Here is a 13,721-nt window from a genome sequence, read left to right on the forward strand (position 1 = left end):
GTACCCTGTTCCTGTTCCATTACTAACGCCACAGACTGCGAACAGTGTGTGTGTGTGTGTGCGCGCGCGTGCGTGTGTGTGAGCGTGTGTGTGTGAGCACGTCGTCTGGCTGAGGTCAGACAACAGACTAGCCGCGGTGAATCAGAGGAAGTCCCCATGTTCTCCTCTTTCTCACTCCTGTTCCCCATTACTGTCTAACACACACACGCACACACACACGAGCATGCAACATGGCCGCAGTCTCCTAGACAGACAGACTGACAGTAGTTTCAGTAAACACACACAACCACACTGCTCTAATTACAGCCTACCCAGCTGCAGTGCCAAGCACTCTGCAACCAACACCGCCTCGCGTTAGAGGAGGGGGTTCCCCTCACACACACACAGACACACACTGATACACACACTGATGTCATTCACATGAGAGTGGGTCAGTGGCTGGTTATGTCCATATGATGTGTCCAGCCTAGTTTGACAGGCAGACAGGCAGACAGGCACAAAGACAGGCAGGAAGGAAGGCAGACAGAGGGACCGAGAGAGACAGGAAGGCAGACAGACATTGGTGCTACATTGTAACCCATGCTATCTGCCTCCATATCTAGACTCCTCTACCCAGATATGAACCGGCTCATCAATCAGTCTCTGGGACGTCAGACGTCACCAAATGCACTTTCCATGACATGTTTCTATGACTTTATGAAGAAAATCGAATGACAGTTTGATTTACAGGAGATCCGTTGCAATATGAAAACCTGTCCCCCGCCCTCCCGAAGAAAAAAAAGGGTGCTAGACAGAGATTTTTTAATTTCCTTTTTCGGGCGTCTGATCGTGCAGATATGACTCTAACTCTCAACAATAAAGCCGTGCTCTGCTCTCCTCTGTGTGTGTCTGTCTGTCTGTCTCCTCACATTGTGGTGTGTGGTTGTCTGTCTGTGTGTGTTTGTGTGTGTGTGTGTGTGTGTGTGAGGGGGGGAAGTGAGAGATGAGAGTGCAGCAGACCAGACAATGACCCAATGTCTGGGGTGTGGGGAGCAGGGTGGGGGGACGACGACGACGACGACAAGGGCAGGTAAACAATTTCCTCAGTAGAGAATGGCGAGCAGCGGTGAGAGAATGCACACACACGCACAGCACACACACACACCCCTCGCCCTCTGGCTTTGCAGGTAAAGCTGGTGATCAAAACACTGCTTACCACAGCAAACTAAGCAGGAGAAAGAGAGACTGGAGAGAGTGTGTGTGTGTGTGTGTGTGTGTGTGTGTGTGTGTGTGTGTGTGTGTGTGTGTGTGAGAGTGTGTGTGTGTGGGGGGGGGGGGTATACCTGCTTGTCTGACAGTTCTCTCGGCATCAGGGAACATTTAAATCTGCAACAGCATGGTGTCACACACAAACGTCCCCCCACCAACCCCCCAAAAAAGAAAAATACCGCAGAAACACAAGTTTGTGTTAGCTGGCCCCTCGAGCAAGACTGTTGAGTTCACAGTCTGCTGGAGTCTAATGCTGGATGGTGCGTACTGGTGAGGCAGCGAGATGGTGACAGTGATATAACGTGGTACGAAGGGGCCTGCCCGTGTAGTAGTAATAATAAATAATAATAGTAATGTTCTCGTCTGTGAAGGCAGGCATGAAGTCATGGACCAGTTGGCTGAGCCGTCTGCCAGTGACAGACTGGGGTGAGATGTGGAGAGGGACCAGATATAGACGGCCAGACGCCTCCGACGCCTTGCGTGACTGGCACAACGGAGGCACGCGCGCACACACACACACTTCCACAACCCCCCCCCCCCCTTCCCTTCCTGCTGGCGCGACCGGCTCGGCCTTCTGGGACGTGGGGTGGGGGGGGCGGCCACCTGCTCAGGGTTTCCTGGGCAGGGTTGGGGGGGGGGGGGTGGACAGACGGTTGAGGATAGCACAGTCATTCTCTATTCTCAGCAGGGAGGGGGAGCCGTGAGGAGCCCTCGCAACGCATAAAATAACGACGTACATTTAAAACATGAAAAAAAAAAGAAAAAAGAAAGATCTAAAACCGTATCTCAACTTGCAAATTCGACCCCTTTAAATCCAGAGGTGATCGCGTGTCCGGCTGGCGGGTCGGAGACGTGAGAGTCGGGAGGGCCGGCGTCTCTCGTGGTCGAGGCGGCGGCCGCGCCTCCGGGCCGGGCTGGTCTCCTCGCTCTCGCCCTCGCCCGTTAGCGTTCGACCGGAGCGCTGACCTGATGTTCAGACGCTGCCCGCCCGCCGGCGGCCGGCGGCGAGCGGAGATTTCAAAAACCCAAAGCCGAGCAGACGGGAGAGTCCCCGGGCCGAGCGGCCCTGTCACGTCCTGTATCCGTCTGGGGCGACCCTCGCTCTCTCGCTCCCTCGCCCGCTGACCGGCCCCCGCCCCGAGAACACGCGAGCCTGCCACACCTGCTTTGCGGGAGGTTTTACAGCATCAAGAGGAAACTAAACGCTTTTTTTCCAACGCGTTCAGGGGGTGAAACGTGTTCCCCAGCCGTGGGTGTTGCGGCCGTGCGGAGAGGGTGTGTGTCGGGTTTGCGGGAGGGTGTGTGTTGGTTTGAGGAGGGGAGGTGTGTAGCCCTGGCAACCTGCCAGATGAGTTCTGCATGGCATGACAGCCATTTCCAGTGACATAGCCCCGGGGCCAAAGGTCACTGGCAGTTGTGGTTGGTGGAGGGGTGTGTGTGTGCGCGTGTGTGCGTGTGACATGGAAAGGTGTGTGCGTGTATGAGAGGGAAACAGCGAGCAAGAGAGCAAGAGAAAGAGGGGGAGAGAAAGCGAGAGGGAGGGAAAGAGAAAGAAAGAGTGTAGAGAGGGGGAAAGAGAGAGTGTACACATGCAACGTAAACACACACGAAACAAGTTAAAACACTAGGATCACACACACACACACAGAGCCGTCACCACACGACCTCTAGCCTACCCTTGGACCCCCTACGTACACCAGGCCTTTGTTCTCCTCTATTCTCCTGACCCAATTGGTGATGTAACCAACTCCCTGTATTATTCAGTCTGTTCATGGTGGCCAGGTGCCAGGATCCCCACATTTGCACACAGCAGCACAGCACCAAACGCTTTTGTAACTCCTCTCCCCCCCCCACACTCTCTCCCAACCTTTCCTCCCTCCATTCTACCTCCTGTCCCCCACTTTATCTGTTTAATCTTTAAGTGTCTCTTTCATTTCTCTCTCCCTCTCTCCCTCTCTCCCTCTCATGGCGTAACCGTAATGCCAGTGGGTCCTTTGGGCCCTGGGGTGACAGCTCCCCTATACAATGGTGCAAAGCCCCACGCTGGGAACTTTTACAGCACATGGCTCAGTAGAAACACCACTGCCTATGCTTAGGAGGGAGGGAGGGGAGGGAGAGAGAGGAGAGAGGAGAGAGGAGAGAGGAGAGAGGAGAGAGGAGAGAGGAGAGAGGAGAGAGGAGAGAGGAGAGAGGAGAGAGAGAGAGAGAGAGAGAGAGAGAGAGAGAGAGAGAGAGAGAGAGAGAGAGAGAGAGAGAGAGAGAGAGAGAGAGAGAGAGAGAGAGAGAGAGAGAGAGAGAGAGAGACATTAGCGATGTGCTTGTGTTAAAAGACCTCAAATGGGTTATGGTTTGGGTGTTTTCGGTGCATTGACTTGGAGTGTTGAACCCGCATTCTTAACACGCCTCTCAGAAGCAGAAGGCAGGGGAAGGTGAGGCTCGAGACTACGACAACACGCGGCGAACATGGCCGTCTTCTCAGCGACACGCCGCCACGTTCCATTGGGCGTGCGGACAACTGCTCGCTCCGGCACAAAATGGCCACCGTTGCATCAGCCAGGTTGGAGTCACAGTGCACGGGTGGTCTTTGCAGGAAACCTCAGTACCGTCTAAAAAAGCAACAATCCCCATGGAAAACTACAATACCCAATTAGAACACAGAAGACAATTCTTTTGGAACATGAGGAAAGACGGTGTAACGGCCAAGTCCTGCGGTTGAAATCCCCCCCCCCAGGTGACTTACAGGTCATAATGTTGATTCCACTTGGGGTCCAGCGTGTTCCTCACAGTGTCGGTGGAGTGGCACTGCCCAGACCCGTCCACCACCACTTTGGCGAAGGGGTCCGGCAACCCTGTGGAGAGGGAGAGCCAAAATGGAGGACACCTGAGTCAGAACGACTTTGTTAGGCTGACTGTGGCGAACTGCTGAGTCACAAGATGGCACATGAACGCAGGACAAAAACAGTGTTTATATGGCCGTTTTTTTTTTTTAGGAAGCAGAGGGGAAGCGCTGTGTCGTTGCTATGCAGAAAGTGTTTCCAAGGCATTTGTATTCACACGGTTGTTCTTATTGAAAGGGATACCAAAACCGGACTCCCTCTGTGCTCATAGTAATGCTGTGTGCGTGTGTGTGTCACTGGGCACCGATACCGTACGCAGGTCAAACCTGTTGAGTCACATTCGCCTCTATGCTACACTAGCAACCAATGACTTCCCTCCCAGGTGTGTGTGCGTTTTGAGAGTGTGTGTGACTTATAGGAAACTGCACCTTAAACCAAGTCTTCACATTAGTAATCGTATACAAGGCTTACAGCGAAATGAGCAACTAGCCTATGGGTGTTGCTGTGGTGGTGATTGTTCCGATTCAAAGCTTGAATTGCGATTCAATGCTTTCACGTCAGCCGTTAATCTAGGGTAATTATAGTGTGAGATGGCCAGGTGCTCTACCAAGACGCCTGTGCTCCCAAGTGAAACAAAATATCAAGATGAACTAACAATAGCGGATCTCCAGTCATGAGTCACCGTGGGCGACGATGCCCGTTTTCTGGCAAGAAGTTTTCAACCGCTACCACGCGTTTCTCGTAACGAGGACGACTCGGCTAGTTAAGACGTCCCGGGGAACTTGGCGTGGCGCCGCACGTGCTCAGTGCGGCAGTTAGCGGCGTGCTAGCGCTAGGATCCTGTGGGACTTCATTTACTGGGGGGAGGGGGGAGTTTCAAAGCTAGCGATGCATAGCTGACAATCCCACTCCAACACTCACGATGGTCTTGGGACAGAAATAGGAGTGGATGTACACACACACACACACACACAACACAGGCTTCATAAATAGGTTTACTCACGGAAGAAGTCTTTCTTTGACAGGTTCTTCGCACACAGGACTGGAAAACAAGGGAGAAATTATGTTAGGATGATGAGATGAGGGGTACGTTTTGGCCCCGAAAGGCCCGCTGTTACAGAATCATGCAACACATTCAACTCAACGGCTGTGAATCAAACACCTGCACCAATGGGGTTTGAGCTTGATAGCTACAGATGATATGATTGGCCTAAGCTTGGTTGCCAAGGCAGACATATCAAGCTGTGAGATCTAAAGCAGACTCTTGAGTGTAATCCTGCACTGAACAACCCCGCTCCCAATTCAAATCAAAATCAAATCAAATTTATTTGTATAGCCCTTTTTACACGCAAGCATGTCACAGAGGGCTTCACATATGCCCATAGAACTGCCCCTCAACCAACCTAAACCCTCAAGGAATTGAGGGTTTAGGTTCCCCCAATTCCATTTGATAACCTAACCCTGGGGTGGTGGCTCCTTCCCTGTTTTTAACAAAGTCAATTATTTGTGAATTTCTGGTCTGGCCGTGACGAGACTGTTGTGGTTGCCCTGGGTAACCTGCTGTTGTCCGTCGACCGTCCTTGCCCTCCCGTTACAGGCTGAGAGGAGAGCGCTTTAAGAGGCTCCCCCTTGTAAAATATTGAGCAGACAAGCATTCTTTCCTGTATGAAGTGAGTCCCTGAGGTGTGCATCGCAGCCAACACACAATGGCTTTCAGTGGAGAGAGAGACAGAAAGAGCGAGAAACAGAGAGAGCGAGAGAGAAACAGAGGGAGAGAGAGAGAATGGCAAGCCGTAGAGACAGAAACAGGCAAAGAGAGAGAGAGAGAGAGGCAGCGAGAGGGAATGAGAGAGAGAACACCCTCCCCCCTCCTCCATCGCTCGGTTTTTTAACATCTCTCCATCTCTCTAAATCTCCCTCCTCGTGGTGTCCTGGGTTACAGGACCCAGGTGGGCCAGTGTGCCAAGGCCATCATATCGGTGGTGGCGTATAGGAGCTCCAAGCTTTTCACAGGAGAACTAGAAAACAGAGCAGTCGAGGACACAGAATCACTCATCCATCCATCCGCCCCGAACGATTTACCTGCTAAGCTGAATAGCGTGTGTGTGTGGTGTGTGTGGGTGTGTGTGTGGGGGGGGGGGGGGGGGGGCTGACGGGTGAAAATATACCAATAAACAACTCTCTTTGCCGAAGACCAATTTAGAAGACGAGAACTGTTTGCCTTCATGCTCGACCATCCCTAGCTGCTTGAGTGCCCTGTGCTTTCCAAGTAGCTGTCACCTCTATCCACTGTCCTTGTACACAGGCATGAGCAGAGGCCTGATGGGATGGCGTCGTTTAAGGAACATTTATGCTTTCATCGGTATGTCCTTAGTCCTCACTGTGCGTGTGTGTGTGTGTATCTGTCCAGGCAGCCAGACAGGGATACCCAGCCTGGCCCCAGTCTGCAGATTAGGGACCAGACTGAGACATTCCAAAAGGATGCAACTGGAGGAGACCAGTTGCCCTGTCTCGTCATAGACCAGTGGACGGCGATGACTTGAAGAAGGTGAGAGAGAGGGGAGAGAGAGAGGGGGGGGGGAGAGAGAGAGGGGAACATGTGTGTGCGTGTGTGTGTCAGGTTCTTACGGTAAAGCTGACTGTCCCAGAGCCAGACTGGGAGTGTGACCCTCCTTGACCTCTACGATCTGGGGGAGTCTAGCAGGCTGTGTGTGTGTGTGTGTACGTGGGAGTCCATTAGTGTGATTAATTGTTACTATGTACATCAAACCAACCTACACTTTAAATCTGTTACACCCTGACCAGGCCAGAACACACAAACACACACACACACACACACATCAAGCTGACGAGAGGGTATAGAGCAACGTTAGAGGGGGAGGGGGGGGTAAAACGTGCTAACGCCCCGTGCAGAGCAGACGGGGGCTGAGGTTCCCCCCAGACGAGGCCTGCGAGGACAAGACACAGCCGAGGAAGAGATCCTTTACCCAGGCGAGGTCTCTGGGAATGCACTGCTCTGAGAGCCCACCTCATTACTCAAAGCTGTGGTATGCACTCTCCCCTCCCCTCTGGTCTCTCTCTCTGGCGTGTCCGTCTGTCAGGACACACACACACACACGTGCACACCCAGATGCTCTCACACACACACACACGCACATAGATGGATGTCCAAAGACACACACGGATCCACTCATACATGATTCACACCCAACAGACACGCACTCTTTTCAACAGACGCTCCAAAGACATCATTTATGCAGGCTGAGGAACTGGGAAGCAGGTGATGGGGCACTTTCCATTCCCAGACCTCCTCCATCTACCACCCACCCTCCCTCCTTCGACCCCAAACCGCTCGCTCCTCTCCCTAGCCTCCTTACCTCCCCCAACCCCCTCCTCTCCCTAGCCTAAACCACGAGACAGCCAGAGACAGGACAGCCTCCTATAGCCATAACACAGACAGACCTGCCTGACATTAGGTATGCGGTCTGACAACATTCCCGCTTTTCATATAGAGGGATGTCTAGTACTCTGGGCCTGGGCTGGAGGAAGCCGCTATTGTGTGTGGCAGTTTTGTGTTTTGAAAGCGCTGGGTGTGTGTATGGGGGTGGAGAGGGGCTGTTTCAGCAGGGCTGTAAGTGGGTTCAGAGGGTTTGCGGTGGTATGGAGAGTCACGTTTCCTCAACGGTTTGACCGCTTGGGTCGCCATGCAAATGTCCTTGCACCGCAGATAAACAAGCACACACAGACACACAAACATGTGTGGGTCCCACTGTCTGTCGGCCACACCCTACATCAAGCCTCCCCCATCTCCGAGAGGCCTTCTCCCCTGCACCCCCTCTCCCACACACACACACACACACTCCGGAATATCACACACACACTGACCCAAAACGGCCACAGAAATGACGACACTAGTGACCGATACGAAGACGCGTTCAATCTGGAGACCAGAAACGCTGACCAAAATGACACAGGACACCGGAGGGAATCGCAGCGGCGCAGGCTAGGATGATCCCGGCGAGACGAGGCCAAACGACACCGCCTTGTCTGCGAGTGGGACAACTACCAATCAGCTCGTCAGCTGGGAAATTACACCAAGCCAGCCATTGCGCTTGGAGGCGGGCCAGGGTACGAAGAGAGCGACGGGGACGCATCCCGAGGGACAAAATGTCCGCCGTGCGATTATCGCCAAAAGTAGCGAGATGTGACTGACCGCCATAGAAGGTCAGGTTCTTGGCTGAGCCCAGAGTGCTCAGTTACACAGGACAGGACTTGCCATTTAAAAGCCCAGAGCACAGTGTCCTGCTCTTACTAATTGAGGATTACACAAGTGTCTAATTGAGGATTAAACAAAGTGAATCCAAGTGGTTTGACGACCCGGCTAAGTGCTTGAACAGAGCCGATAGGAGAACGGCTAAAATAGTTTAACCTTATACAAGAGTAGACTCCCCTCTGCTTCATGTATTGAACCTTCGTGGTGCCCTGCACAGTGTTTTCAGGTCATAGGAGGGTTACGGCCTCTTCCTGGTCAAGCTTTGGTCACGCATGGCACAGCGACCGGCCAACAGATGAGGGTCGCGTCCCATGGCGACAGGAGGTCGTAACCCACGGCAACCACACAGGCTCTCGCGTTGCAGCGGAAACAAGATAGCGTGGCGAGCTAAAGCTGGGAGCGGTAGCTAGCATGGTTAAAGCTAGGGGACTTGCAGGTCTCCTGTTACCCAACGCTAATGGAGATTAGAGGATTACCTGCACACTGCTCTCCACTGTCTCCCCCAGACTGAGGTAAAAGCCTCTTTTAACCACATCAATGACCTCTCCCCTGGCTCTGCTGGGCTCTGTTACCGGGTAGATCAGGCCGCCCTGTGATGAATGGGTGAGAGGAACCACAAAGGGCCGGAGCGATGGATGAAATGAAACGAGCGACACTCGAGTAGCCTAGTGGAGGGAGGTTGGAAGGAGGTCGTTCTGACCTGCAGTGCAAGGAGAGACTTTCGCCGATGTGTGGAGGGGTTGCTTACAAAGCCTTGAATGAAATGCTGATGTTTTCCAGAGCGCTTGCTGGTTCAGGACACCAACGCCAGCCGTGGTGCCGTGCCAACTAGAGTGGCAGGGTCTGTGTCGAGGGCAGCAGGTTGATGACCATCCCTGCAGAACTACCCATGCATGCTGTCTGGCTTGATTAGGACGGGCGCACACACACACGAAGCCACGACCCACTTACCTCTCTGGTGGCAAGGTATAGACTGCGTGAATCGCAGATGGGAAAAGCCCACATAGCCTCAAGAGAACTGTGCGAGAGCGTTAGCCTCTTAAACTCCCAACGATCCAACACACACGTTCCGAAAGCAAATGTATGGCCTAGAGCAGGAAGTAAAAGGAGGACAAGGAGACACTGCTTTATTCTCAGTGGCACCACACGTGGTGTCTTCTTCACACAAACACCCTGCATTATTGATGGACCCGTGAACTTTTAGCCTTCCCCCCCCGCTCCCGAAAAAACAGACAAGCTTTTCACTCAAGATTGGGCACGTTTGCTCAAAAACTTTGTCTGTGATGGATAACCATAGGGCACAGTGGTGTAGCCTCGCATGGGGAGATTCATGGGGAATAACATGGTTAAACGGAGGTCACAAAATGGCTGCCGCCTAGCTACTGTGGTGTACCACTCGGCGTGGTGAGTGGAGCGGGAGAGATTTCCCTGGAAGGCGTGAATGTGTACTTGAGTGCTTTGACAGCCCCTGGACCAGCTGGCCACTAATGTCAGAGCATCAGGGAGTTTCCCCCAAAAGCTTCTTCTAAAGGGGATTCCCTAACCCATAAGGCAGTCAGCCCCCCACCCTCAACCCCACTCTGACCCCGACCATGACTGTCGCTTACCCCCGCTAATCCACTTTTGGGCTTCTGGAATCTCTAAGCCTGCCGTGACTTTATCTACATGACACGGCGCTGAGGCATGGTGTCTTCGCCCTACATCCCAACCACACGGACAACGAAGGGGTTAACCCCAGCTCTTCCATTGTCAGGCCACAGAGGGAGACTGCAGCCACGTACTGCCCCAGACGCTGTGTCATCAACAGAGGTCTACCACCAGCCCACTCCCTAGGGAGGCCTACGGTAGCTAGCTAGCGGTTCATTTGCGAGAGGAGGGGGTGGGGGAGACACCGCTAGCCAGACACTGGAGCAGTGAACTGCTCCCGCAACCCTGTCATTGCCTCAGAGGTAGGAGACATGTCTGAAAGGAAGGTGGTGGTGAATGCTTCCCTTCTGGATCCATTTGTCCTGGTCATAGAGATGAGAGGTTGTAAAAGCCACACACCCGCCAGGAAGTGGATCAGGATTGATCGCCAGCTTGAGACTAACAGGCTCAGCAAAATCTCTGTCCAATCAACGGCATCGCCGTAGGTCATCTACATAGCGAGACCACTAGCCTTTAAGGCAGGATAGGCAGGTTTTGCTTGAGTTTGAAAGGATTCAAACCTAGATTTCCTACCCCTCCCTTCAAAGTCACTCCTCCAAAACACATGAACTGCTGAATGACTACTGCCAGGAAGTAGGTAGACAGACAAGTAGCCCGTCCAATCATTGCATTCGGTCCGGATGCCGTCCAATCATTAGTGCCGGTCCGACCTTAATGATTGGTCGTTTTTTTCACAGTCCTTTTCACAGTCCTGTTACGCCCACAGATATCGGATTGATTTAATTTTACTGTCAAACCTTTAGATTTATTGGCTGCTATCAGGATGTGAAGTTTATTTCAGCAAATATGACAAAAAGTGCTTTTCAACAACATTGCCTACCCTGCCTTTAACAACAGCCTCCTGCAGGGCATTCACGCTACCCAGCTCTACCACAGACCAGAGCTGCCCCGGGAAAGGGTCTGGGTGTCTGGCTGCAAGCTACGGTACAGGGTAGGTTGCGTGATCGCGCATCCAGGCCGAACTCCTCCTCAGTCGACTATAAGGCTATTTTCCGGTCCATTTGTTCCTATTAGAATTCTTTCTCTGGAAACACATTAGGGAGAGTGGCTCTGAGTCAAGCAAGGAGTGGCGTTGCTGTGCCAACAGCAGGCTACTTAGTTAGCCTATTACGGTTGGTAAAACAATGATTCGGTAGTGAATTTACCCCTCTGAGCATGGCTGGAATGCTTACGGCCCGACGCTAATCTATCAGACGCATGACCTATTATCAGACAGGTCTGGGGGCTTTTTTTATTGGACGTTATTTCATATCAACAGTCGCATTATACAAACCCATGTTTCAGCCGACTGGACAGTGCAACGGCCGTCGGCCTGGTGGGTGTAACGGCAGCCCTGGAGACATAAACAGAGCTGCCAAATGTGATCAGAGGCAGAATGCTGTCTGGTCCTCAGGGGTGAGAGTGTCTAGAACGGAGAGACTCTGCAGCATATCGACATGTTGTCGGGACAAAACAGAAGAGTCGGTATTTCACGGTTGGGGGAAGGTGCGGGGTGGGGGTTAAGTGGAGGCATGATGAAACAATTGAAACTGATGCTAGAAGTACGCAAGAATGTCAGAAACAAAAATGTTGGAATATAACCCTATGGGTCTGTGTTTTTCCACTGAAACCTGGTTTAAATTACATTTTATCCACACACACACACATTAAACAAATTAAATATTAGGTGGGCGCAAATATTAGCACTGTCAACACCGTGGCTTGGACACTGTTTACAAGGAAACGCTCCACTCCTTAGCAAGAATTGAGAGGTAAGTCAAGCTTGCAAAACACAGGCTGGCCATTGCAACCACAATAACAAGTGTTTCAAATAAACAAACACATTGCATAAAAGTATGCTCGCTTTTATTCATCCTCTAGTTTCCCCCGGTTTTTCCTTTCTCTTATGACCAACAGCAGAACAACTGGAATCAGTGACTCTGTAACTAGATTTAGGACACTGAATGACCTCTGGAGTTTAACACTCCAGGGGTCATTACCCTCAACCTGCAACCGACCCATAACCTGAGAGGAAAGTGGTGGGAAGACATCAAAAATAGAATGACAGCCATTTTATTATCTTTCGAAAACCCAGTTAAGGTGTCAGGTTGGCCATCACCTCTGGAAGTAGCCTAGAACAGAGTGTTGTGTAGGCCTAGCATGACCACACCCAGTCAATTACCTCCACTCAAATCCAACTCGCAAGCTATAGGGTTACCTGGTTACTGTGACTCCTCAGTGGGTCTAGGTTAAACTCGAAGCTGGCTCTGCTGATGGCCAACTTCTCCCAAGGGAGCTTTCATAACACTGACCCTTGGTTAAAGAGTAACAGAACAGGCTGTGAACTAAGGCCTAGAGCTAAACTGGAGAAGGAAATCGCCACAACAAAACCATTCTCTTCAAGGAACTATGGCACACACAAGCATCCACATGCCTAAATCTTCCTGGTGCCAGTCATGGTCTCTGTGTCAGGACCCAGGCCAAGCTTAGCTGTTGAAACTAGGAGGCCCAAACACACTGGTACCCCCTCAGTGCAGTAAGCCATTACCGGTACGTCCACGCCCCTCACCCCTGCCCTGTTATGACTCCTGTTCCAGCCCCACACTGTCTCATACACAGCATTGTTCCACGGCAAACAAAAGACTTCCTTTTCCCCTCGTCAAGCCTCCCTGGCGGCTTTAGCTGAGGGAACCAAGACACACACACACCAGTGAATTTGAAGTATAAAGTAGGCTCTGCTACGCAACACGCACGAAACAAATGGCATGTCAACAACAACACGCGCTGCACAGAAGCCGCCGCATCACAACTCTGATCTACCAGAGGACTTCCTCCTCGGCTATCAATTACTCCGCCTCCTACCTCTCCTTTCCTCCCTAGCTCCCTCCATATTCTAGATGCCAGTCATTCATTAGAGGCGGGAAAGGGGGGGGGGGGGTTGTAGCTGACACACCCACCCTACACCCGAGGAAGGAAGTATGACAGCTAAAGGAAGAGACAGCCAGTGAAAGGAGGGAAAGTGGAGGTGAAGAGGAAGCAAGGGAAGCGAACGAGGGGTGGAGAGACGTGCGAAGACGGGGAAAGGTGGGGAGGTAAGCGAGAGCGTGCGGAGTGGAGGGGGGGATGACGAGGACGAAAGGAGAGCGGAGGCGCGAGGGAGGGATTTCGAAAGAGGAGGGGCCAAGCTTCGTATTCTAAGCGGCGCACGCCTTGCGCAGGCTACGCGCCTTCCAGCAGTCTAGACACCAACCGGCTGTGTGGTTGTGAACCTGGTGAAACGGACCTACGGAGCACAGCCGTTGCTGATGAGTCATGCTGATGAGTCATGCCTACTTAGAACAGGTTCTTTTTTTTTTTTTTGCTTATCCCGCTCGATCTGATAATGGCAGCAAGAGTATCTGTTTATCCGACGAGCATAGCGTGGGAGAGGAACCTGACCACGAGGCGGGTAACTTCAGAGGAACTAGCCCTTGTTGACTTTATGATGCACGCAAAACACAAACCGGTCTGGAATGTAAAGTAACTGTTACCAACGGCACTGCCGTTTCCAGCCGGATCAAGGCTGTGAGCCAGCGCTAGGCTGTGGGCTGCTATGGGCACAGGAGAGACCTACAGGTGCGTGAGTCAGGGGTAAAGAAAGGTGTTTTACCATCGCCACCAGCTGCCACTGTTGGGTC

The 13,721-nt window shown here is 52.3% G+C and overlaps 1 protein-coding gene across 1 annotated transcript in view; it reads right to left on the bottom strand.

Annotated features, from left to right (window-relative positions):
- The window catches only part of smurf2 (SMAD specific E3 ubiquitin protein ligase 2), a 48,147-nt gene that overhangs the window by 24,976 nt on the left and 9,450 nt on the right, over window positions 1–13,721 (bottom strand). The window contains 2 exon segments of the mRNA XM_062448481.1: window positions 3,989–4,097; window positions 5,089–5,127. Of these exon segments, the coding sequence (XP_062304465.1) occupies window positions 3,989–4,097; window positions 5,089–5,127 (148 nt within the window).

Source organism: Osmerus eperlanus, chromosome 22 (genome assembly GCF_963692335.1).
Source record: "Osmerus eperlanus chromosome 22, fOsmEpe2.1, whole genome shotgun sequence".
Classification (NCBI taxonomy): domain Eukaryota; kingdom Metazoa; phylum Chordata; class Actinopteri; order Osmeriformes; family Osmeridae; genus Osmerus; species Osmerus eperlanus.